The sequence below is a fragment of the Pteronotus mesoamericanus genome, unplaced genomic scaffold, assembly GCF_021234165.1.
Source record: "Pteronotus mesoamericanus isolate MK-2021 breed Mesoamerican mustached bat unplaced genomic scaffold, CSHL_Meso_final contig_657, whole genome shotgun sequence".
NCBI lineage: Eukaryota > Metazoa > Chordata > Mammalia > Chiroptera > Mormoopidae > Pteronotus > Pteronotus mesoamericanus.
In genome coordinates, this window is record NW_026555229.1 from 16,365,442 (window position 1) to 16,390,860 (window position 25,419).

Here is a 25,419-nt window from a genome sequence, read left to right on the forward strand (position 1 = left end):
GAATTGTTTTTTGCTCAGGTTCAGTATTGGACTTCTCCAGAGAAACTGAACTAGTAGGATATATATATGTATAGAGAGAGATGTATGAGGAGGAATTCGCTCACATGATTATAAAGGCTGACAAGTCGGAGATCTGCAGTCAGCAAGCTGGAGGACCAGGAGAGCCCATAATGAACTTGCCAGCAGGTTCAAGACCCAGGAAAAGCAGATGTTTCAGTTCAAGCCAAAAGACAAAAAACAAAACCACCAAGGCCTCAGCTGGAAGGCACACAGGCAGGAGGAATTCCAACTCATTCCAGGGAGGTTCAGCCTTTTCTCTTCAGGCCCTCGACTGACTGGCTGAGGCCCACCCACCTTAGGGAGAACAATCTGCTTTATTTAGGCAGTTGATTTAAATGTTCATTTCGACTACCAGCCAAGATGGAGGCGTAGGTAGATACACTTTGCCTCCTTGCACAACCAAAAGAAGGACAACACATTTAAAAACAAAAAAATAGCCAGAACTGCCAGAAAATCCAACTGTATGGAAGTCCAACAACCAAGGAGTTAAAGAAGAACCATTCACCCAGACCAGTAGGAGGGGCGGAGATGGGCAGCCGGGGTGGAGAGGACGTGCAGCAAGGCAGCGGCTGGAGGACCAGGCAGTTCCACATTTGCGTGCGGAGAAACCGGGAGGGCCAGCTGGGGAGCAAGATAGACCGCGCAATCCAGGGTCTCAGTGCGGGAAAAGGAAGCCTCAAAACCCCTGGAGGTAAAAACCTGTGGAGGATATGGTGGCAGGAGAAACTCCTAGCCTCGCAGGAGAGTCCATTGGAGGGACCCATAGGGTCCTAGAACGTACACAAACTCACCCATGCAGGAATCAGCACCAGAAAGGCCCAATTGGCTTGTGGGTAGTGAGGAAGGGCCTGAAAGCTGGTGAAGAGCCGAGCAAAGCAGCATTGTTCCCTCTGACCCCTCCCCCACATATAGCGTCACAACGCAGCGACCTGGGTTGCCTCGCCCTGGTGAATACCTAAGGCTCCGCCCCTTCCACCAATTCCCAAGGCACGCTGAGACAAAGAAATATGGCCCAAATGAAAGAACAAATCAAAGCTCCAAAAATAGAACTAAGCAATGAACATATAGCCAACCTATCAGATGCACAGTTCAAAACACTGGTAATCAGGATGCTCACAGAAATGGTTGAGTATGGTCACGAAATGGAGGAAATCGTGAAGGCTGTGCAAAGTGAAATAAAGAGAAATATACAGGGAACCAACAGTAAAGGGAAGGAAACGGGGACTCAAATCAATGATTTGGAGCAGAAGGAAGAGATAAACATCCAACCAGAACAGAATGAAGAAACAAGAATTCAAAAAAATGAGGAGAGGCTCAGGAACTTCTGGGACAACTTTAAGTGTTCCAACATCCAAATCATAGGGGTGCCAGATGATGAGAAAGAGCAAGAAACTGAAAACATATTTGAAAAAATAATGAAAGAGAACTTCCCCAATCTGGCAAAGGAAATAGACTTCCAGGATGTTCAGGAAGCTCAGAGAGGACCAAAGAAGTTGGACCTGAGGAAGCACACACCAAGGCACATCATAATTAATTACCCAAGATTAAAGATAAGGAGAGAATCTTAAAAGCAGCAAGAGAAAAGGAGACAGTTACCTACAAAGGAGTTCCCCTAAGACTCTCAGCTGATTTCTCAGAAGAAACCTTGCAGGCAAGAAGCAGCTGGAAAGAAGTATTCAAAGTCATGAAAGATAAGGACCTACATCTAATATTACTCTACCCAACAAAGCTATCGTTTAGAATGGAAGGGCAGATAAGGTGCTTCCCAGATAAGGTAAAGTTAAAGGAGTTCATCATCACCAAGCCCTTATTACGTGAAATGTTAAAGGAAAAAGAAGAAGATCAAAAACTGTAACAGTAAAATAACAAACTCACAACGATCGACAACTGAACCTAAACAAAAACAAAAACAAACTAAGCAAACAACTAGAACAGGAACAAAATCACAGAAATGGAGATCAGAAGAGAGAGGGAGGGGGGCAAATGGGGAAAAAGGTACAGGGAATAAGAAGCATAAATAGGTAAGAAACAGAGAGGAGGAGGTTAAGAATAGTATAGGAGATGGAGAAGCCAAAGAACTTACGTGTATGATCCATGGACATGAACTAGGGGGGCGGGGTGGTGAGAATGCTGGTGGATGGGGAGGTGCAGGGCAGAGGGGAATAAAGGGGAGAAAAAAATGGGACAACTGTAATAACATAATCTATCTATCTATCTATCTATCTATCTATTTAAAAAATAAAATAAAATAAATGTTCATCTCGTCCCAAAACACCCTCACGCCAACACTCAGAATGATGTTTGACCAAGTATCTGAGTACTCCTCAACTCAGTCAGGTTTACACATAAAATTAACCATCGCAGCTATGCATCTTTCTTGCTCTATATAATACATGGGGGTGAGGAGAGAGTTGGAGGGATGCTCATTTTGGTCACAGAATAGCAAGCTTCATTTCCATTCTGTCATGGGGACTCTTCAAGAAAACAGGCTGATGAGACCAGAGGGAAGTCAACAAAGCAACTGTGCCCCTGACATGCCCTCTGCGCCCTCTCATAAGTATGACAGGCTTCAATGAACCACTCAGCGGCACGCATCTTGAGAACAGTCTCTGTTGCACAGGATATGAATCCGGTGCCTACACCGGTCCTGGCGCACAGAACAGCCCGAGCGTAGCTTCGTTTAATGAATAAATGAATGCATGAGCCAACAGTGATTGAATGGTCCCTGCCATCTTGAAATCCATTCAGTGACTGTAAATGGAACACAAGTTAGCCAATCAGAACTACAAAGGGTTAAAAGTTAAGCTGCACAATCATGGTACCAAACAAACAATACCCAGCAGTGAGACGACAGCCTGTTTGCACAGTACCTCTGGGCTTCAGAAAGCCAGTTCCCTACATCCACCGATGTTCACCCCATCTGCCCCGCTGGCCCTTCTTCCCTCTGAGGTGCCATTTGATTCGCCCAGACCCCAGAGGAAGCCACGCCCTCTGACAGTTTCCTTCCTCCTCAGCTGCCCCCGTGTTAGGGGGCCTCTCCCTGCTCCGTTCCCACCCCCCACCCCCACCTTTTCAGAGATGCTGTCCTTGGAAGAGCCGGCCCAGAGCTTCAACAGCCCTGACACGGCTACCGGTCGCTGCATCGCTTTCTTTTTCAAGCTAAAAATAAGAACTGACCCTTTTCCGGGTCACACATTTGTTGCTGAAGTCTTCCTGTGGGCTGGAAAACGAGAGTCAAAACCATGAATCTTGACTATCCTTCCTGGGAAAAACTCAAGACACTGGGCCATGTCTTCTCAGACTGTCGTTCCCGGGGTCCTGTCTTCGGACACCGCTTGAGGGCCGCGACCACGGAAAAGGTCCAGGAGACCGTGGCTTCTGTGGACAGCTGAAGTGCATCTGTGTTTTTTTCTTTTTAAAGAAGTTGCCTCTCTTTGGAACTTCCACCCTCTTCCTTCATCCCTATGAAAACAAATCTATTTTTGGCAGTGACAGGGACCAAGCTGGATTCTCACGTTGAGGAGAGGAAGGCGAGAGCGGAGGAGGAGGCCTAGGGCAGGGACAGGAAGACAGGGGCTGGGAAGGAGGGGACCCTGCCCCTTCCTGGAACTCCACCTGCCGCCTGTGGTAAAGCCCCAAGCGTTCAGTGCGATTCATGACACCGAGGTGCCCACTGCACTGCATTCCTGCACTCAGGGCGGACTCGGTGGGCATTTTGAAAGGTTCGCATACGTGGCCACAAACTCAACGTCAGAGGTATGCCCCCTGGGAAAGGTGGCTGTCTCCTGAGAGGCGTGGCGGTGCGCAAGAGGACATCTATTACCTTGGTGACTTTTCCCCAGCCTGGCTCAGGCCGATGGCTCAGAACACTGATTTTCGGGACACAGGGAGTTGACCCAGGCCCCAGGGTGGGCTTTCATTAGCCCAAGGAATTAAGTAAGTGCACAGGGGCCAGCTCTGACCTAAAATCTGAGCAGCAGGTCAGTGCAACCAGCCGTTCTTGCCAGGAGGTCAGACCCTCATGGAAACCCTGTCGTGGCACAGGTTGTCTGCAAAGAGCGTGCAGGCTGGAGGCCGTGAGGGTCTGAGGAGCCCAGGTGCCCACAAGGATGGGCCACCCATCGGCCCTGGAATGCTCGGTCTTCATGGCACTGTGTTGGCTGCACACTCCTTACCGTGCCGCTGCCCTCATCCTGGGGTCTGTCACCAGACAGCTGTGACAGCCCACGTGCTCCTGTGCATTCACGGGTGAAACGGGCAGAGGAAAATCAGATTTCTTTTATTTCCCGGCTGTGTATGTACAGCTTTCAGCCTCAGAACCGAGCTGATCTCCCTGGTTCATTCCAAGGGCCTTGTCTTGAGTCCTTCCTTATTTAAATATGCTTGTTTTCCAAGCCTTTTACTTGGAATTCTCAATTGCACTCACCCATGAAGAAATGTGTCTGAACCCCCGTTTGAAATCCTAGCCCCAGGGACTCTACAGTGGCAACAAGACCTGGAAATGCATAAAGCCAGAAAGAAAACGGAGCCCAGCGCCTCCCCCCAGTCAGTCTGCACCCCACTCCTCCCCCAGGAGGAAGCTGAGGCATGGGAAGGCTCCTGGACCCCTGCCTATGGGAGCCCCTAGCTGCTTCTCGAGGAAGCCTGTGCCCGCTGGAGGACACCTGAGTGGGTGACAGTCACCGCTGTGGGCACCCTGGGGCCCCGTCTGCTCTGCCCGCAGGCTCACCTGGTAGGCCGCCTGTCTCATGAACTGCTTGGCCGGCTGCTTCCAGATGGCAGGCACCGTGATGACCCATCTGACATCAGAGTTCTCGAACTCCGAACCCGCCTGGTCGCTCAGCTCCTAAAGCCAAGCAAAGTGCCGCAGGTCAAATGGACATTGCTGGTCTTCCTGCGGCTTCACTGAGAATCCAGACTTCCTGGCTAGGAACTCAACTTCCACAGCCTCCAGAATTTATCAGCGTCAGGGAGCAAGGGTCTGTTTGCTGCTTATTCAGCGAACGGGGAGCCCCCAGCTCCTTCACTCATTGAATGTGACTGCAGGCAAGAGGCTGGCCGATCAGAGGCTTCTGGCCCTGTGCTAGCCATGTGACTGAGGGCAAGTGACAACCTTGGCCTCAGTCTCCTTATCTGTACAACCCTGTAACAATTATATGGTTGTTACAGGGATGGATAGTTTCCTGAGAGTGCTATTTAATCAGCGTGTACTCTCTGTCAACCTTAAGTACTTCACATACCTCATCTCCATTAATCCAGCCAAGATCCTGTTTGAAGGGACTATAACTGGGCTCCTTTTCTACAGAGGGCAAACTAAGCCCTCGGTAGATTATCTTGTTGATGATTACACAGCCAGAAAGTGGCAGAGCCAAAATCTGGACTCAGACCCAGACTCTGACGCTGGCTCCAAAAGCCAACATCTTAACTCAACTGGGACACGTAGTCTCATATCTAGAACAGTGTCTGGCCCACAATAACGCTTAACAACTGGTGGCACTTGTCAGAGTTGTCACTATCATCTACGCCCCCTCAAGCCCAACACATCAGGGGAGTTTTCCTGGCAGGACAGGAAGGATAGGAATGACATGACGTAAGCAAAAACCAGGCTGTTCTTAACTTCGAGTTAAGGTTAAACCCTGTGGATAAATGGGATGAGCAGGGGCCTTGGAGGTTTCTACCAGGTCCACGTAGACAAAATATGTCTCTAGCATAGTTCTGACTTGGTATTTCCATCTGTAAAATGGGGAGAGTAAAACAAACCCACGGCGTTGGCGGCAAAATTAAATGAGAACACACGGGGAACGTCGGGCTCAGAGAAGACCTCTCGTAAATGCTGGCTCCTTCCTTTCCCCTCCCCTCCTGTTGCCAGTCACCAGACAAGCCTGAAAATAAACCTAAACACCTGCTAATGCACCTCTGCCTCAGAGTGGCTCTGGGGACAAGGTTCAGACGAACAGGCTGCTGATTTTTTTTCTCCCTGACGGATGTCACATTTTCCGTATTGTTTCAAATAGTTATCTCTGGACTGACCCACCCTCTCTCTGAACTCACTTCCTCTTTAATCAGTAAACTTTATTTTTCCCTGCCTTTAAATTTTTCTTTTCATTTTTAATTGCGATAAAATACATATAAAATTTACTATTTTTAAGTGTGCAGTTGGTAGTGTTATGTATATTCAGCAAACTTTTTTTTTAAACATTTTTTAAACACATCTCTGCTTTGGGTCAATGTGGAGCAGCCAGTTTTTTGTTTTTGTTTCTGCTCTACCTTATTTTTTACCATGTGCTATTTCCTTACAGATCTGTCTTGGCCTTCAAAAGCAGGTGAGCGTGTGGCGTGTGCTGAGAAGGCGTCTAAGCCACCTATTACCATGCAGACTGTTTCTGACACTAAACAGCAAGAGGCTCAAACCCTGAGTGACGGCCTTCCCTGGAGAGGGAAAGCTGTTCGGAAAAGCTGCTCACCAGCGGATGGAGCACAGCTCGGAGAGAAAGGAACCTGACGTTAATTGAACGTCTCATTGTCAGGCACTTCCACTTGCCTTCCTTCCTGAAAGAGGCTGTGTCAAGCATGGGATTTCTGAGATCTACTTTAGCTTATTCTGGTCCAACATGCAACAGTCCCTCTGGATCCCCTTGTCCCTCAAACACCAGCCGGCCCCCTCGTGGAGGGCCCAGCTCCTGTAAATCTCCGCAAACAGCTCTTCCTCATGGTCACGTGTCGCCCGCGGGGAGAAGGTGCTAGCCAGTTCCTGAGCCAGAGGCTGAGCTGACAAGTCCGTTCGCAACCACCCACCACCAGGCCCTGCTTGACCTTCTGCCTCCTCCCTTCTGAGATGAGCTGTTCATTCCTTTCTTCTTGGCCAACTTGGCCCAGTGTCACAGATTTTCTCAAGCCCTAAAGTTTCCCTGTGGCTCCTCCTCCAAATCCGGGGTCCCCGAGTGCTCTGCCTCCCTCTGGTCCTTCAACTTTCTCAGATTTGTCACACGTGGTCGGGCAGGCAGGCCCCCACGTGGCCGCCTGGGCCCCTGGGCGCTGAGCCTTCCCTCTGGGATCCGTGCCCTCCAGGCTGACAGAGGTCCCCCTCTCGGTGCGCCTCCTTGTCTGCCCTGCTGTCCCCAGGAACGACAGCACTCTCCCTTCTCCTGGTCCCAGCGCCTCACCACACCCCTGCCTTCCTGTCTCCCTCCCACGTCCTTCCTCTCTGTCTCTCCCCTCTCCCTTTCTTGCAGAATTTTTTCTCAAGACCCACTTCATCCCATCCGCTCGCTCTTCTTCATTTTCACCTTCTCCCGCGGTCCTCCGAGTCTCGGGGCCTCGCCCTCAGCCCTCAGACTAACCTGCTGCGGGGTCTGAGTCAGCCGTCTCCCCCTGGCTGTCCACCACCCAGCGGGCCCCGGGACCCCTGTGGCGCCCCTCTAACACTCCCCCCGGCGGTGGCCGAGGCGTCCATCCCCTGGCTAGAAAGCCTTTGCCGGCTCCCCACCACCAAGAAGTCCCTCGGCTCGGCATTCGAGGCCCTGCACAATCTCGTCCCGAGCTCACTCACAGCCCCGTTCTATTCCCAACCCTGCCCTTCTTCAACCCCAAACTACCTGCTTCCCGCGGCTGTTTGCTGCATGTTCTTTCCCCTGAACTGTTTTTGTGCTCTTCTACCAGCCTGAAACATCCATCCTTCCAGCTGTGCCTGAGAGAGGCCCCCGACCCACCTCCTCCAGGGAGCCTGCCCTGCTGCTCCTCACACTGAAAACTCAGTTACCCCTCACAACACTGACCCACTGACAATTTACTGTATGCTCCTTCATACTGTGTTCATTTCTATACTGCCATAACCTGGGCAGGAGGTGGCACATCAAAAGTACCAAAAAAAAGGACTTCAATAAATGAAAGTTGTATTATGTTCTTACTTGTCTCCCTCTAGCCCTATTTCTAGAATTCCACCCTCTATTCTATTCTACTCTATTCTAGTCTATTCCACCCTAGTCTATTCCATTCTATTTTTAGAATTCACTAAATTTCTTCTAGTGATCACATAATTCCAAATGCTTCTGAAGTTTCCAATTGTTTTTGCATAAAGCTCAATACACGAGGCTCTTTAATCACTTGATTTGCACCCACTCAGCGCCATGCCCACAGGAGGGCACACTGAGTGGGCAGCTATATTCCACTTAGAAATTAGCTGCTTTCCGCATTCTGGGCCCGCACTGCACACATCTTTGCAAGGGCGATCCCAGGGGACTACTCACAGAGTCAGCTTCTTCCATGGTTCTGGGGTGGCAGTGGGGAGTGGAGGAGGAGGAGGAGGAGGAGGAGGAGGAGGAGGAGGAGGAGGAGGAGGAGGAGGAGGAGGAGGAGGAGGAGGAAGAGCAGCAATCATTTACCAAGTGTTTACTCTGGGCTGGCCCCGAGGAAGGCACTTCATGTCTATTATCTCATTTACTATCCAATGACCCCTGGGGTAGTGACCTGCCTCCCCCTTCAGGTAAGGAACATGCGTACTGGAGAGGCCGAGTGCCTCATCTGAGATCACGCAGGTGCTACATGTGTCTCCTGCCTTTCGTTTTGTTTTTTTACTGATATGTGTCACATACCGTATAAATTCACCCTTTTAAAGTACACAGCTCAGTGGGCTTTAGAATATTCACAAGGTTTGTACACCTGTCACCACTATCTAATCTCATCACCCATACCCTTTCGCAGCCACTCCCCATTCCCACCCTCCCCAGCCCCTGGCAACCACTAATCTAACTGTGTGTCTCCATGGGGCTGCTTATTCTGGACAGTGGGTATAAATGGATCATATAATACATGAGCCTCTGTGTCTGGCTTCTTTCACTTAGCACAGTGACTTCAAGGTTCATCCGTGCTGTAGCATACTCAGTACTCCATTCTTTTTTATGGGTGAATAATATTCCACAGTGCGGATACACACCACTTAGTTACCCATTCCTCCACTGACAGACATGTGAGTTGTTTCCACTTTTTAGTTACTACGAATAGTGTTGCTATAAACATTCGTGTACAAGTGTCTGCATGAATAAGCGTTTTCATTTCTCTCGGGCATACACCAGGGAATGGAATTGCTGGCTCCTATGATAACTGTGTGTAAGCTGCGGAGGGCCCGCCAGACTGTGTTCCACGGCGGCTGCACCATCTTCCCTCCCCGCCCCCAGCAGTCAGGAGGGGCATCCTGCTTTCTGAATGCACAGCCCACCCTCCCTCCCTCCCTCCTGGTGCCCTGGGTGGCAAGTGCACCCCCTACACTGGCACTGCCACGTGTCCCACCTTCAGCGCCTGCTCCTTGAAGTACTGCAGGGCGTAAGCAAAGATTTCTAGGGCTTTGATTTTCTTGCCATTTGCTGCTGTCAGGTCTGTATCCAAGGTGAGGTCCTGCCAGGAAGAGAGGAATAAAACCGTAAGGCAAAGGAGAGACAGCTTTCTAGCTTTGAAAATGGCTACATAGAGTTCCGGGGAAGCTGGTGAGCCGTACTTGTGTTTCCCACTGTTTGAGGGGCAGACTCAGAAGGTGCATCCCCCCAAAACAGGCCTGGGGGCATATGCCTTGTACTGGGCAGGAGGCCCTGGCTTTCCCCTTGGCCCCACCTCCACTTCTCCTTCCTTCCTTCCTTCTCTCTCTCTCTCTCTCTCTCTCTCTCTCTCTCTCTCTCGCCTGCATCCTCTGGGAGTGAGGTTTCAGGGCAGTGACAGAGTCCAGAAACTGAAAAAAGCAGCAGAAACCACTGCCAGTGCAATTTACATACTATTTCTCCTCATGGTCACACAGGGTCACCTTCAGGAGCCCCCCAACGGGGGCCTACATAATCACGCCAATTCACTAACATGCATGGTGTCGAACAGACAGGAAGCTTTCGTTCCCCCAGTGAGCTGCCAGCCAAGTCACCAAAATAGAAGAGCTCCTATTTTAAGGTTTTTGCTGCCTGATCGGCTGGGAGACCAGCATCACTGCCCGCTTCCTCCGCCAGAGCCCGAGTGCAGTCCTTGGGCAGAGGATGCTCTGTGAAATGCTGCACGGGCCGAGGCCAGTGAAAAATGACAAGAAACATCCCCGCGGAGTGGGGGTGGGCAGGGAAAGCCCCCAAGCATTCCAGAGCCAACAGGCTCATTACCGCCAAGGAAAAAAAATCAGTAAGGCCTCCAGATTGGTCCCGGCTGGGTTATTAGGCTTTGTCTTTGAAGTGTGAAGGGGTGTCAAGCCGCTAAAGCAGCCCTCTGAGGTCTGTCAGTCATCCTGACTGATCTGCACAAGATCCCTCCTCCCAGCCAGCCACTTCCTACCCCTGATGCTGAGCAAAGACACCCCAGCTTTAAGGCGGCAGCTCCCAGGCTCAGAAACATGGCTGAGCACCAGGAAGCCGCAGGCTTGGAATTTTAAAAATTCAAATGGAAAAAATTCCTGTGCATCCACCGGCGCAAGCTGAAATTCAGCACTAAGTCCCATCGGGTGAAATGTGAAGGGTGCCTTTCTAGCAGAAGCCAGTCTGCTTCACAGAGAGACAACCACGCCACGAGCACAGGGACCCTGGAAAGTAGGGTGCTGGTTGCTGGGTTTCCCACTAACCTTTGTTTTGTTGTCTGCGCACACATAACGTTGACACATGAAAGCAATGGTAACAGGAGCTAGCAATCGACCAGAGCTTAGGAAGTAGTAACGGGGTTCTAGAGCTCCGTGCATTCTGATTCCTTCTGTCCTTACAAAACCCCCATGAAGAAGGCGCTGTCAGTATCTCCATTTCACAGACAAGATAAAACAAAGCACGGAGAGGTGAGGGACTTGGATTAAGTAAGTGGCTGGTGAGAGTCTCCGTCTTAATCACCATCACCACCCTGAATCTCTAAGTACTGAAAATTCAGGAAAGTTTCTGAGATGCTTGAAGGAGAAGCCCTAGCTGCCCCCGCCATCTCACAGAGCTCGGGCGTGTTGGGAGCAGATCTGTTGGGGAAGTAGGGCCTCCAACTATTGCACTTGATTTCCAGGGCTTCCCCCTGCCCCAAGCAGGGGCTTCATGGGCCAGTCATCACTTCCGAACTGGTTCGTTAGCGGCCACTGCCCTTATCCCCCCAAATGCCCCCATCCTCTGGTCGCTCCTTCAGGGTTCCCTGATCTCCCACTAGTCCAGCAACTGAAGGGGGTCTCCTGGCACGGGATCCACAGGTCCCAGGCCTATGCTCCAGCCAGCATCCACGGTGACTGGTCAGTTTCCAAGGCAAACAAGTCATTAAATACGCTGAACATCCCCCTGCCCAGGTGTACATCAGAAGGGGCTGTGTTGTCCACGGAAGTGTTGGGTGCTCCGGGTTATTTCTAAACTCAGCTAAATGGACATGAATTTCTGCTTGGGAGAAACCCGAGGGTCCCTAGGTTGGAAAGACCCCCTCTCCCAAGACTGGAGGGACCCTGGCTCTCCAATGCAGAGGCCCTGTGGGACGGGGAGAGGCCCACGTACCCCAGTGGTATGCAGCTTCATCTTGAACCTCTCCAGGTACAGCCACTGCTTGGCCTCGTTGGGATCCAGGTCGTGGTAAAAGTCCCTGGCGGCGTACCCGAAGCTGTGGAACTTCCTCTCGGGAGTCAGCAAGATGGTGGTCGGGGTCTTCTGGTTGGACACCCCAGGGTCACCTCCTTCCCATCGCCTGTCACCAAGGGAAGGCAGAGGTTATAGCAGCTTCCTTGGAAATTCCAGGAAAATGCCCCAGGGTCGGAGAAGGCAGAGGTGCCAGCTGGTGGGGCAGGGGGAAGAGAGCAGGGCTCAGCAGAGGCTTGAGGGGGTGACAGACAACTGGTTTGAAGGGGCAAGGGCACCACAGGCGGCTCGGAGGTGGGCGCGCACGGGGCATGAGCATGCGGGTTAAAGAACGAGAGTTGCAAACGAGAAGCCTGTGTGTGAGAAACGAGTTTGGGAAGGTGGTGGGAACTGGGCTGAAGGGACCCTGTGGAGTGAGGGATTTACTCAGGGAGTAATGGGGAGCCACTACAGGCTTTAGAGCAGGGGCAGGATAAATCAGAGCTGCTACTGACCAGAGCAAGCCAGACTACAGGGAGGGGATGGGAAGCTAGGATGCTGAGGCGGCGGCTCAGGCCTCATCTGGGGGCAGAGGTGAGAGAGCCCGAACAAGGGCAGAAAGCCAAGGAAGTGGGGGCGGGGAGCGAACTGTCCAGAGGGGGAAGCAGGCCGGATGGACCCAGCAGTGAGCTGGAGCCAGGGTATCCCCGAGGCTGCACGCTGGCGCGCCCAGAGGAGAACGTGCCCTTTGCAGAAACCAGGAGCCCTGGCCATCACTGTCCCGGCGGAGAGCCAGCCTCCACCTGGATCTGCTGCCCGGAAGGGTCTAGAATCATCCTTGGCCGGTTTCCCAGTCAAGTTCCATCAGGTGCAGGCTTCAACCCAGGGCGCTAAGTCCCGCAGTGACCCCGCTGAAACATCCCATCCCGGGCAGACACCGGGCAACCGGGCCAGGGGACCCTGACACAGCCCTTCACAAATGCACTGTCCAGCACGGCTAACGCTGATGTATGTGAGTAATGACCTCCTGTGTTTTTCCCTTCAATTTTGTATTCCTTTGTTCCTATTAAAATACAAAGAAATAAACGTTCTCATTTATAACTTTGTCGGTGTGTACCATGGTTATGTTCATGTGTTCTGACAGAAGTAAAATCCAGGTAGAACCTCCTTCCAAAATCTCTACAATTGAGATGACGTCTCCGAGGCCCTGAACGCTGCCGGTGTTTTGTGAGGGTCCCTGCCAAGCAAGTTCAAAGTTACTTCTGCGCTTTCCTCCCCACCCCGCCCCGCGCCGCAATGTTCCTTGCATGACTATCTCTTGGAAATAACATTTTTTAAAATGACTACGGAGACCCTGATAAAAACTGACTCTAGCTTTTAATAACAGCGTGCTCTTTTCCGCCCAGGGCTCCGTCTCCACGGGTGACAGGGCAGACAGACCCTCAGGACATCGGCGCAGCTGGAGGCCGCTTCCTGGTTCAGCCCAGGAAGGCTGTGCTGTCTCGGGGCATCTACTAGACCCAGCCTTTCCGCATTTCCTGAGGAGACGACACCCCGGGTCTCGAGCCTCTTCGCATGCGGACCTCAGGTGAGTCGCGTCTGGTTTTCTGGGGGAAAGGCAGGGCCTCGACCAAGATTGGGTGGGGATTAGTTTTATGATGACTTGTGCTTTAAACAGCACTTTTTAAAAATGCCTAACATCTTATCCTGGGAGTGATAACTCAACTGCGTAATTACCAGTTAAAGGAATTGCCGATCACAATGTATCTTCAGAGCCATTCTTAGATTTGGAAACCTGGGGTGATAAATCTGTGGCTCCCAAAGCTTGGAGGGGCCAGAGACCCTGCAGGAAAGCCACGGCCAGCGCGGGGAGCCGGCGCTGGTGCTGGGCAGACCAGAGTCTTCACAGACCGCGGGTCACGTGCGCACAGGGTGGCTGTGAGCGCTTGCTGGGCTGCCGTGTGCACGGGGTGCCGGCAGGGAGCGTCCCTAGCACAAAGCGCACCTCAGGAGACCCAGGGCTACCTCGGGGGGACCTGCCAGGTTCACCGGCTCTTTCTCAGGCATGATGCTCTCTGCTCTGGTCACTGCCGTCCCATGACTTTTCTTCACGTGGAAGAACTGGCACCGTCCCGGCTTATATCTACTCCATGCTGAGCACTTGACAGGAAATCTCATTTTGTTTGCGCTCTGCATGTGCACCCTGCAAGGCCAGTGTTGGCATTGTCCCCATTTTACAGATGAGGAAACTGAGGTTTAGAAGGGTTAGCAATTGTCCAAGGTCACACAGTAAGGGTCCCTCACTGACACCCTGCAGGGGGGCGCCTCTCGTCCGGGCTGCACGCTGAACTCACCCGGGGCAGGTTTCAGACATGCCACGCATGCTCCTCCCCAGGCCCACTACGTCAGAATGAAACCAACACTTCTAGAGACCATGAATTTGGAGGCCAAAGATCCAAAGTGGCTAGCCCCAAGGGGCACGGTGAGTCTGGGCTGAGTTGGGCCAGAATCCGGGACCTGCCTACTAAGTACCGTTCACCTGGCTGTTGAACGAATCCCTCTCCCCTCCCCCGGCCCCCCAAGTCTCCTAGGTGCAGCGGCTGGCGCCAGCACAGGCCCCTCGCCATCCTTAGCACTCGCCTCATCACATGGATGCACTCTGGCTCCTTGGTGAAGCTGTAGGCGTAGCCGCTAGATGTGGTCCCAAAGTCAATGGCCACCACCACGAGAAACGTCTGCTGCTCCGAGACATTCGAGTCGGCATCGTTCTGCAGATACAACGAGCAAGATCGGGTGGGTGGGGGCCCACACCTGGCCTTCAGGACGACACCCCAGGCGGTCCCCCCGACCCAGCGGTACACCCGCCGCAGAGGACAGCCCGCATTCTGGCTCAAGCCCTGGGGAGAAGGCTGGTCGGCCTCAGCGCTGGGAGGCGCCCCTCGGGGAAGGGCCAGGCCCACTGGGCAAGCGCACCTGCCTGTAGCTTGCCACCACTTCCGCTGTCAACCGTGCGTGAGCGCGGCCGTGACAGAAACTCCACTGTCAGGGCCGGGAGCCCGGGGGTTCCCTGAGTGACGTGATCTCCCTCCCACTGTCCCCGCCAAGTTCCCATGCAGACGTCCTGCCACTGGCTGGAGGGCTTGACTGGCTGTGCCCTGGGCACCTCCCAGGTGACCGCTCCGCCAGCTCGGGTGGTTTCTGCCTGGGAGTAGGGCTCCACCGACCAGGGACCCTGGCTGGCCCCGTCGTAACCACACACGACTCTGGTGAGTCCTGTCCCATCAGGACCCTGAGCCGTTCTTCATCTGTCAAGCATGTGGGTAAGACCATTCCAAGGTTTCCAACCTGTTTTTTAAAAGCACTTTATAGACTTTTTGTTTTAACAGTTATAGAACTAAAAATGATCAAAGCAATCAATTTTGGATTTCGAGTGTACTGGCTAGAGCCAGGGTGGGCGGTGAGAGCCTCCCCCATCCTGGCCTCGCCTCACTGTGCCCCCCATTGCCATACACCCAAGGTGACCCAGAAGCTCTGACAGAATGTTCAGGGTGCACTGGGCCTGGCCGTAGGAGACCAAGCCTCTCAGTCTCCCCAGGACTGAAGATGCAAGACGTTCCATGCCAAACCAGACAGGTCTGGGAAAACCAGGATGAGCTGGTGCCCCTCCCTAGGGGTGGCTTCCACATCCTTCTCAGAGGGGCTCTTTGGATCTGAGCAGCGGTACGAAGCCGCTCTTTCCTTCTGGTACGTTTCTCTGGTTGGCTACATGTGAGTCCCTTGCATGGCCGCCCATAGCACCCACCCGTTCAGGACAGGGTAGGGTGGGAGCCACAGCCCAGTCCCCAGCTCCCCCCACCCGCCCCCCCACTGCAAGCCTGCACAGGCCCCCTCTCCCGGGCCGGCTGTCTCAGAAGTGATCACACGGCCGCAGGCTTTCGGACGTGGCTCTCACTGACTCGCCAACCAGATGTGGCCGCTTCCTCCCAAGGAGGTGTCTCGCACTCTGCAAGCCCCGCATCTTCAAAGGCTGCTCCCCTCGCCTGCTCCTGCGGCTCACCCGGGCCAATGGCCCCAGAAGCACCAGCCACTCCAGGCCCCCAGTGGAAAAGGGACTGGGGGCGGCTCACAAGGCTGGTGCCAGGACCATTGTGTCTCCGCCCATGAACATGAGGGGCGGCTCAGTAGCCTCATGAGAAGAGACCCAGAAAGCCAAGGATATCAGCACACATAGGTACACATCTCTTACCACGATATGGGAAGGGGACAGAGGCGTGATTCCTGTGTCCCCAAGACTCCGGGCTGGAGATGAATATGCAGACGTGGGGGCCGTTTCTGGAAAAAGAAAGACAAGGTGTGCTCCTTAGAGGAGGTAGGGGCTCGCCCGGAGCGGGAGCGAGGGCTGGGAAGCTTTGCCCCTACGGGCATGGTTGCCTCTGCAAAGCCGGCTGAGATGGCAGGCAAAGCTGACCCCAGTGACAAAGGGAGGCTGTCGGCACCCCCTTGCGTTTAGTATTGAAAACGTGATCGAAGACATTTTTTTCCCTCCCAGCGACCAGCAGACCTCTCACTCTGTGCCACCCAACTCCCGCTTGGCAGAAATGCTGCCCGATCCCCAAATCGCCTCTCCTTCTGGCTCCTGCCCGCTCTTAACCCAGCCTCCATCATGGATCAGAGGCACCACAACCCCTGGAGAGGATGTGCAAACTTTTATGTTCATTTTCTTGGAAGAGTAGCCACAGCCCTCAGGTTCCCAGAGGATTGTGGGACTCCACCCCCCAAAATTAACAACCCCTATCATGAGAACATAGGACATGAGTGCACCTTCCAGCAGGAATGTCCTTGCCTAGCGGAGGCACCGCGTCCTCCCTCTCTCTGGCATGAGGCCCCGCCAGGAAGAGATCTCATCTCTCTCCAGTGATACTGTAAGAAGACCCACAGCACAAAGACAGTAGACTAGCCTTTCTGGACCCCAAAGATGGGGTCCCTCAACAGATTCAAGATCAAACCAGAGAAGGGCCAACAGCTAAGTGGCATGAACATCACTGTGCCGCCCGCCCGCTGTTCCTGCTGTCGTTCAGGCACGGACATTTGTTCTGAAACCCTGACACAGCCCAGCAGCTCTCCCCCAGGAGTGAGCACCCAAGGAGAAGTCGCACTGTCCCTGGTCCGTGCTGGAGGCTCCACGCGGCTGTGCCTGCCCACTGCCCAGGCCTGGCAGGGCCTGCAGGGCAGCAGGTCGGGAACTGCGGTCTCCCACTGCGGAGAAGATGCCCGACCCGGGGCCCCTACAAATGCCAGGCACCGTCCGGGCGCTCTGCAAATACTGCTCCATTCAGTACATAACCTAGCAGGCAGGGAGGGAAAAAATGGGTAATTTGCTGAAACAAAACTCGTGGTCAAGGACACCCAGAGAGTGTGAGGTATCTGAGAAAGGTCCGCTTCTCGAGGAGACAGGGCGTGGCCCCCTCTGCATCTGCCGCCCATCACCTGGGCTAATCCCCTTCGCTTACTGATTCTTTTTTCCTGCTTGGTACAAACTCAGACAGCATCATGACAGTGGGTGCTCAATGGACTGAGGGAAGGAGATGACTCATGAGAGAGTGAATGTGAAGCTTCAGATCTGCACGGCCCCCTCCCCTCTCTGCAGGCGTATGGTGCCCTCCCGATGAGGCTCCATTCCAACCTCGGGGAGAAATGCGCAGAGGCAAAAAATCAACTTGCTGGGCAAAGGACTTTAAAATAGACATTTCTCCGAAGAAGATAAGCACGTGAAAAGACGATGAACATCAGTAGTCATTAGGGAAATGCAAATCGAAACCACAATGAGATACTGCTTTACACCCACTAGGATGGCTATAATAAAAAAGGAAAAGAAATGACGAAGGTTGGAAGTGGACAAATTGGAACCCTTGCATGTATCTGGTGGGGAATGCAACACGGCACAGCCACTGGGGAAGGGCTTAGTGGTTCCTCAGAAAGTCACACACAGAATTACTGTATGACCCAGCAATTCCACCCCTAGGTCTCTACCCAAAAGAACTGAAAATGGGGACTCAGGCCCGGCTGGCGTGGCTCAGTGAACTGAGCACTGGCCTGGGAACCAAGGGGTCACTGGATCAATTCCCGGTCAGGGCATGTACCTGGGTTGCAGGCCAGGTCCCCAGTTGGGGGCATGTGGAGGCAACTGTGATGGGTGTATCTCTTGCACACTGATGTTTCTCTCCCTTCTTTTCTCCTTCCCTTCCCCTCTCTCTAAAAATAAATAAATAAAATCTTAAAAAAAGAAAAGAACAGAAAAGAGGATTCACACAGATACTTGTATGTGAATGTCATTCACAGTAACCAAAAAGTAGAAAAAATCCAAGTACCCATCATAGATGAATGGGTAAACAAAATGTAGTATATTCATAGAACAAAATATTGTTCAGCTATAAAAAGAAATAAAATTCTCATATATGTCACAACATGGATGAATCTAGAACACATTATGCTAACTGAAACAACTCGACACAAAAGGACGAATACTACATAATTCTGCTTATATGAAATATCTATTATAGGCAAATTCCTAGAGACAGAAAGTAGATTAGAGGTTACGAAGGGCTGGGGGGAGGGAGGAGCGAGGTGTGCAAAGTTTCTGTTTGGGGCAATAAAAGAGTTTTGGAAATAGTGGTAATGGTTGCACAATACTGACTATAATTTATTCCACTGATTTATACACTTAAAATGGCAAATTGTACATATTATGTATTTTTTTTTACTTTACCACAACAAATACGTTTTATTAATAAAAATCAAATTGCATATCTGAGAGGGGAAGCACCCAAAGCTCTCTGCTCTTGAAAGGGGAGCTCCTGGACCACCAGCCTGCTACCTCCCCCTTCTTTGCTAGTCTAGCACAAGGACACCCACTTCCATAAAAGCGGGGCGGCGGGGTGGGGTGGGGTGGGATTCAGCCTCTCCACTAGGGGGCCCAGCCAGAGGGTCCTTTCCACCTGTGGGCGAGAAGTCTGCCCCGCCCGTGGGCCCTTGGGCAGCCCCCAGAGAGATGCCGTCCCGCCCTGGGAGCCACCCTCTCTCCACCTGCTACCTGGAAGGCCTCCGGCCATGTGTCCACATTTGCACAGAAGGCCCTGGAAGAAACCAAATGTCTAATTGCCCAGAAAATCTGGTGTTGGCAATTAGCAAACAAGCTATTATCTGCAGACAAGCCATCCACCCCGCTGTCTGCTTGGTTCTAATTATCCTATCACTCAGCCCTTTTCAGAGCACGGCCCACTGACTTGCAAAACAGCATGCGCTGGGCCACGCATACCTTGGGTCCCCAGAGGCCTCCAGGATATGTGAGGGCAAGGACCAAGGATCTTTTGGGTTCTCCCTGGGTTTCCCTCCCCCCAGCCCCAGTTCAGTACAAAGTAAATCATTTGACTTGCTGATCACTCAACCAGGCCTAGAGGCAACTGAACTTCATGGGCTTCTTCCATCAGAAATTAAAATGCAGCCATGCTGTGCAATGATTTAAAACCGATCTGCAAAGAAGGTATAGAGTAACATTTTTAGAGATACATGAATGTCATGTACACCCACATCTATAGCTCTATATATCCCAAATCAAAGATAATTTACCACTTAATGTATATCAATCCATCATAGGAATATACAAAGCCTATAGTGACAATTTCATTCTCAAGCTAATATTTCTTCATTGAACTATTTAGGTTGTCAAGTGGTGCTCTATAATGCTTGGAAAAAAGAATATGGAAAAGCCTACTTTAGCCCCTGAGAGGTAAGGAAAGTTTCTGGTGTGCTAATACCCCAACCAAGCTTGAGAGCTTCCATTCAATAAGTAAGTGATTAGAAATTAACACAATGGGGTCCATGGAATATTATATATTGATCTAAGAATATTGGACAGATCTGTGCTAATAGACAACAGGAGAGAGTTGAGACAGGAAGCACTTATATGTACAAAGTACATGTTGTGTGTCCTGGCTACCAATTACACAGAGGCCGTTATCCACTGTAAGAAACCCTGTCATCAGCTGTGGCCCTGTGCATGCCTCTCTATAAAGCCAGTACAATAACATCCGCCCCGCGACGGCTCCCACCCATGTGATACGCCAGGGCAGTACTCAGGGGGTGACTTGGGCACACTGGGAAGGGAAGAGAAAGGCAAAAATAAAAGCCTGACAAGAATGAAGATTTTTAGAGCCCAGGTTTGGAGGACAAAAGGGAAGCTGACAGAAAGAAACTGAGACCTGCCTGTGGAGGTGGGGAAAGGAGACTGGAAAACGAGAAATAACAGAAAAATGCTTTACCGGGAAGTGCAGGTGAGGGCAAGGCCAAAGAAATCTGGGAGTTTAAAGAAATACCTACTCTACTGTTCCAACGAGATTAAACAGACTCTCAAAGCATCTCACCTTTCAAGTACTAAGTTACCCTGAAATGCAGTAACATAGAAGGGTTTGATGATTTCACATCAAAAAATTGGAAAACCACTGACCATTTCAAGAATGCAAACAACCATGGTTACATGGAGAAAAAAGAGACCCTGAAGCTTTCTGATAAACCAACAGAAAATATTTGCCAGGCCTCTTTTGTTATTCATTTTAGCTAATTTAATATCACTTCTGTCTTATATATTTACCATGCCATCTTTTTTAGTTTAGTGTATATGAAAATGAGTTGATTTGGCTCTTTCTAGGTTGACTTTTAACCTGGGACCCACCCACTCCCTCCACATACATCATTTTTAAAATAATTTTTGCAGCAAAGTGGGTATATAAATAAAAGAAAATATTTATGCAGCACAGTAGAGGATATAAGTAAGCACAAATATGATTCGATTGAGTCTGTTGCTACAGGACTTTTTTTTTTAGAACCCCAAACCAGGTAGTTGAGGAGAAACTAATTTAACTTGTTCGGTTAATACCCATCACTTGCCTCTGTGGTATAAGAATTAAAAGGCAGATTTCAGCTGGGCTCCTGCTATAAAATGTGAGACATGTAAAACTCGGACACATTTTATTCGCTCCAGGCTCTACTGGCTTTAATCAAAGCAACTGTTCTTCAAATAAAAAATAGTCTTGATAAGAGTAGGTGAAAGACAGCCATAATTCAGGAACTTGCGTGTTGTTCTTCTCTGCTGGAGACATTAGTCAGCAAATGGCCTTGAGCAGAATCGCAGACTTTCTGGGATACATAAAATCAATCTTGGTCCGTAAATATAACATTTTTAAGGATGGAGACAGAATCCCTGGCCTGCCTTTATTCTACAAGGCCGCAGGCTCATGCGAAATGACAGGTGGTCTCAACAATGGTGGCTCCGCAGCTTTTCCCAATGGGCCTCTTGCTAACTTTCAGATACATGTGTCTACCAAATAAATGCCCAATTTCAAAAGGATTTCTAATGTCTGGCCCTTATGCTTTAAGAAGTGCAAAATATATTTCCACTTCTTTTCTCCGTCTGGCTCTGAGATGATCAGTATTTGCTGACATTGCCTAAAATCAGGCTAATGAAAAAACCTCTCCATTTCACTCTCCTGACATGCCCTCCCTACAGTGTCATTTCTGAAAATTGATCAGCTCAAGGTCATGTGTAGGTTACTGGCAAATATCTTTTAAAAAGGGAAATAAAAAAATTTTATTGCCCTATAACAGGCTCCATGGCTAGCTGAACTAATGCATTATTACCGTAAGCTGAACTTCCATTTCGGTAAATAATTTATGGATTTTTTTTTTAACCACCGTGGTTGAGAGTAAATGGAAATTTTATTGCATGAACTGGGAGACCCTCCTGGCTACAAAGAATGCTGAGTGTGAAACAGCTGCTCTCCAAAAGCCAACTAATAATTATGGAAATGAGCATTTGCAGGGGCTGAAACCCAGCACCAGCCACAGGCCCGAAGCGGCGGGCTGCGCCTGGCCCATCCTGACACTGGAAAGCATCTTCCATGTACCACCCTCCCCAGATGGTTTAGGAGATGAGATGCCCCAGTGAGAGAGAACTGGGGCCACTGGGGTTCCCCGGAGACAGTGAGATCCCCAAGCCCCTACCATCCTAGATGGTGAGTAGGGCCTTTCACAATGTCTTAACCACAGGTTCCCATGTCCATGTGTGTCCAGGCAGCTGTTGGGAGAGGCGAGAAAATGGTTTCTATAGGTCTTCCTACTAATCTTCATGAATTATATTCAGCAAACGGGAAGCCCTGCCCATGTGCACCCGGCATTTGGAGGAGCTTCACCAGCTCACCCCACGTACAGCTTTATGACAGTTCTGTACACCTGGCTTCTCCTCGGTGGACACTGGGCTCATATGGGCAGGGTTGTGTCTTACTTCATCTCTGATTCCTCAGCTCCTGACATGTCCCAGGCACTCAGTAAATGCTGGGTGGATGGATGGACATATGGAAGGGTGGATGGATGCATGCATGCATAAATAGATGGGTGGGGGGCGGGTAGATGGGTATGTGAGTAGATGAATGGATGGGTGGATAAGCGGGCAGATGTTTTTATGTGCCCCCAAGTGGTCTCAGTAATTATCCACAGACTTGGAAGGCTCTGAGGTCTTTCCCAACTGAGGCAGCACATTCATAATGAGTTGGCATATCAGCAATACATGTGCTGAGTTCCTTCCAACAACGTGGGATCAGCTCTCAAATCACCCAGGGTTGCCTCTGTCCTCAGAAGCCTTCCTTGCTCTTTGTAACCACGTTTGGTCAGGGCAACCACCAAGGCTCCCAGACAGGATATTTTCTTGATTCCTCCCTCCCCCGACCCCTTCTCATTGCATTCCCAAGTCCTGTTACTCCTCAAAGAGATTCGTAGCCTCTCTCATACTCCGCGCATCCTCTGCAAGCTCAGCATCACGACCTTGGCCCAGATCCTGCGGACCCTTTGCCTGGACTCATCATGCACAGCCTCTCTCGGGCTCCCGGCCCCACTCCAAGCCATGCTCCTGGGCAGTCAGAGCCATCCCGTGGAACCGAAGGCTGCTCAAATTACTAACCATGCTAGGGCCTTTGATCCCCGTCCCCCACAGGAGGAAGCCCAGCACACTGCTGGGACCCAGGCCCTTAGGAGTCCCGTGCACCTCCCTCTGCAGCCTCACCTCTCTCTGCTGCCCCCCAGCCCTGGCCATACCACACCCTTTCACAGGCCCTGGAACACCTGTACTTGACCCAGCCTCCAGGCCTTCACACTGCCCCCTGGCTGGAGGTAACCCGACCTCTGCCTCATCCTCCAGGAACCCCCACCTCCAAAACTCAGCCCTCTCTGGAGGAAGGAGAGCCTTGCCTGCTTCCCTGGAACAGAGGAGAGAGGGACTTGCTCATCTGCAGGGGGATCAACTGGCAAAACCCAGCCTGAAAGCAACACTAAGGACAACATCCAGATTTCTCCAATTAAAAAGTTACAAAAATACACACACACACACACACACACACACACACACACAGAAGACACAGGGATTAAAGGTTCTCAAACTTTAATGTGCATCAGAATCACCCAGAGAACTTTTTAAAATCAGATTGCTGGCCCTACCCCAAAGTTTCTACTCCAAAGTTTCTGGGAGAGTGGAAAATTTGCATTGGCTAATGAGCTCCTAAGCCACTTTGATGGGCCTGAGACAGAGGGTCATAGCTTAAAGCACGCAGCAGCTGCAGTCATTGCAATGCATGGATCTTTAATAAATCATGATTCAAATGAAGAGAAAAATTCACAACATTTATGAGACAACTGGGAATATAAACACTGACCAGATTTTATAATATTAAGGAATTACTGTTAATGGTGTAGTTATGTAATTTTTAAGAGTCATCCTTTAGAGATACATTCTGAAATATTTACAGATGAAACAATATGATCTGATAAGGGGTTTATATCCAAAATTCATAAAAAACATACAAAACTCAACACCAAAAAAACAAACAACCCTATTAAAAAATGGGCAATTAAACTGAACAGACACTTCTCCAAAGAGGACATACAGATGACCAATAGATATATGAAAAGATGCTCAATGTTACCAATCGCCAAAGAAATGCAAATTAAAACCACGATGAGATATCATCTCACACCTGTCAGAATGGTATCATTAATAAATCAACAAACAAGTGCGGGCGAGGCTGTGGAGAAAAGGGAACCCTAGTGCACTGTTGGTGGGACTGCAGGCTGGTGCAGCCACTGTGGAAAGCAGTGTGGAGGGATCTCAAAAAATTAAAAACGAATCTGCCTTTTGATCCCACTTCCAGGAATACATTGAAAGAACCCAAAACATTAATTCAAAAGAACATAAGAACTCCTATGTTCACTGCAACGTTATTTATAATTGCCAAGATACGGAAGCACCTCAAGTGTCCATCAGTAGATGAGTGTGTAAAACAACTATGGGACATTTACACAATGGAATACTACTCAGCTGTAAAAAAATAAGAACGTTTTACCCTTTGTGACAGTATGGATGGACCTAGAGAACATTATGCTAGGTGAAATAAGCTAGGCAGAGAAAGACAAATACCATATGAATTCACTTGTATGTGGAATCTAATGAACAAAATGAATGAACAAGCAAAATAGAGACAGACTCATAGATGGAGAGCAGGATGGCAGCTAAGGAGGGGTGGGGAAGGGGGGAGAGACTGAGCAAAAAGGAAAAAGGTTCATGGCACGGACAACAGTGTGGTGATTGTCGGGGAGTGGAGGCAGGGAGGGGCATGTAAGGGGATGAAATGGTAATAAAAAATACAATAAATATATTGTTTTAAAAAAAGAAACAACATGATGTCTGGGATTTGCATCAAAATAATATGAGAGGGGAGGGGCAGAGATTAAACAAGATGGGCCACAAATTGATAATGACTGAAACTGGGGAGAGATTCATGGGGGCTCAATACTTTATTTGCCCTACTTTTGTATGTTTTAAATTTTCCACAGGAAAAGAGCTGCTCTTCCAATGTGCTCGCTCATGTCTGTCTCCCTAGCTTCAGGAGGGCAAGACAATACAGCGCTACCTCAGTACTCAACAACATCAATTCGTTCTGGAACTCACGATGATCCCCAAAACCCACCAGAACTGAGCAAGCCACGAGTGCGGAAGCATTTCCTCTTGTGGGGCCGCATCGTGACTCATACAAGTTCTAGCAAAGTGCAACGGGTCCTGAGCAAGTGCCGAGTGCTGAAACATTTTTTTTCTCATCAAAAAGAGACAAGGACAGGGTCTGACGAGTTCTGAAGCCTACGAGTACCGAGGTATGGCTATGTTTTTCCTATGCAAGGCTCAGGGTAGGCCCTCCAGACATATTTGTCAAATGAATAACCAAACTTATAAGAATATGCATGCACTAAACCTATACAGTTTGGACTTTTGAAACCTTGGGAATATTTCAGACCTGGGTCTCCCGGCAGACAGGGGTGCATGTCCAGCTGGCTTTTCTGGGGCTGAGGCTGCTGGGATATTTCTCAACAGCCCTCAAAGGAGTCTGAATTTTGCTGGCTCTCCCCAGCCCCCCAGCAGACAGCAGAGGAGGCGCCTGGCCACCCACTGGCTCCCACTCTGCGGAGGGCAGCAGCCCACCTCAGACAGAGGGCCCTCCTACACTTCAAAAGCCTCCCCTGCAAACCTGGGGCCACAGCGGAGGCCGGGGGCTGTGCCCCTCCACTGCTGGGCCCCTCCACGTTCTGAGAAACCAGAGCCTGCCCCTGCAGAGAAGCCGGGTCTCTTTAAGGACCAGGACACACCCATTTTGCTTTGTTCAGACACAAAGGGCTCCCAAGGCCACAGGAACGGGACAAGAAGCCTCAGTAAAGGCCTTGGCATCTTCCCTCTGGGGGCTGAAAT

General features: G+C 50.6%; 1 protein-coding gene across 1 annotated transcript in view; it reads right to left on the bottom strand.

Annotated features, from left to right (window-relative positions):
- Window positions 1-25,419, bottom strand: part of HSPA12A (heat shock protein family A (Hsp70) member 12A) — a 136,149-nt gene that overhangs the window by 14,170 nt on the left and 96,560 nt on the right. The window contains exons 3-7 of the mRNA XM_054581230.1: window positions 15,829-15,914; window positions 14,223-14,350; window positions 11,526-11,712; window positions 9,346-9,450; window positions 4,790-4,906 (exon numbers count right to left, since the gene is read on the bottom strand). Coding sequence (XP_054437205.1) covers window positions 4,790-4,906; window positions 9,346-9,450; window positions 11,526-11,712; window positions 14,223-14,350; window positions 15,829-15,914 — 623 coding nt within the window. The remainder of the gene's footprint in view (window positions 1-4,789; window positions 4,907-9,345; window positions 9,451-11,525; window positions 11,713-14,222; window positions 14,351-15,828; window positions 15,915-25,419) is intronic.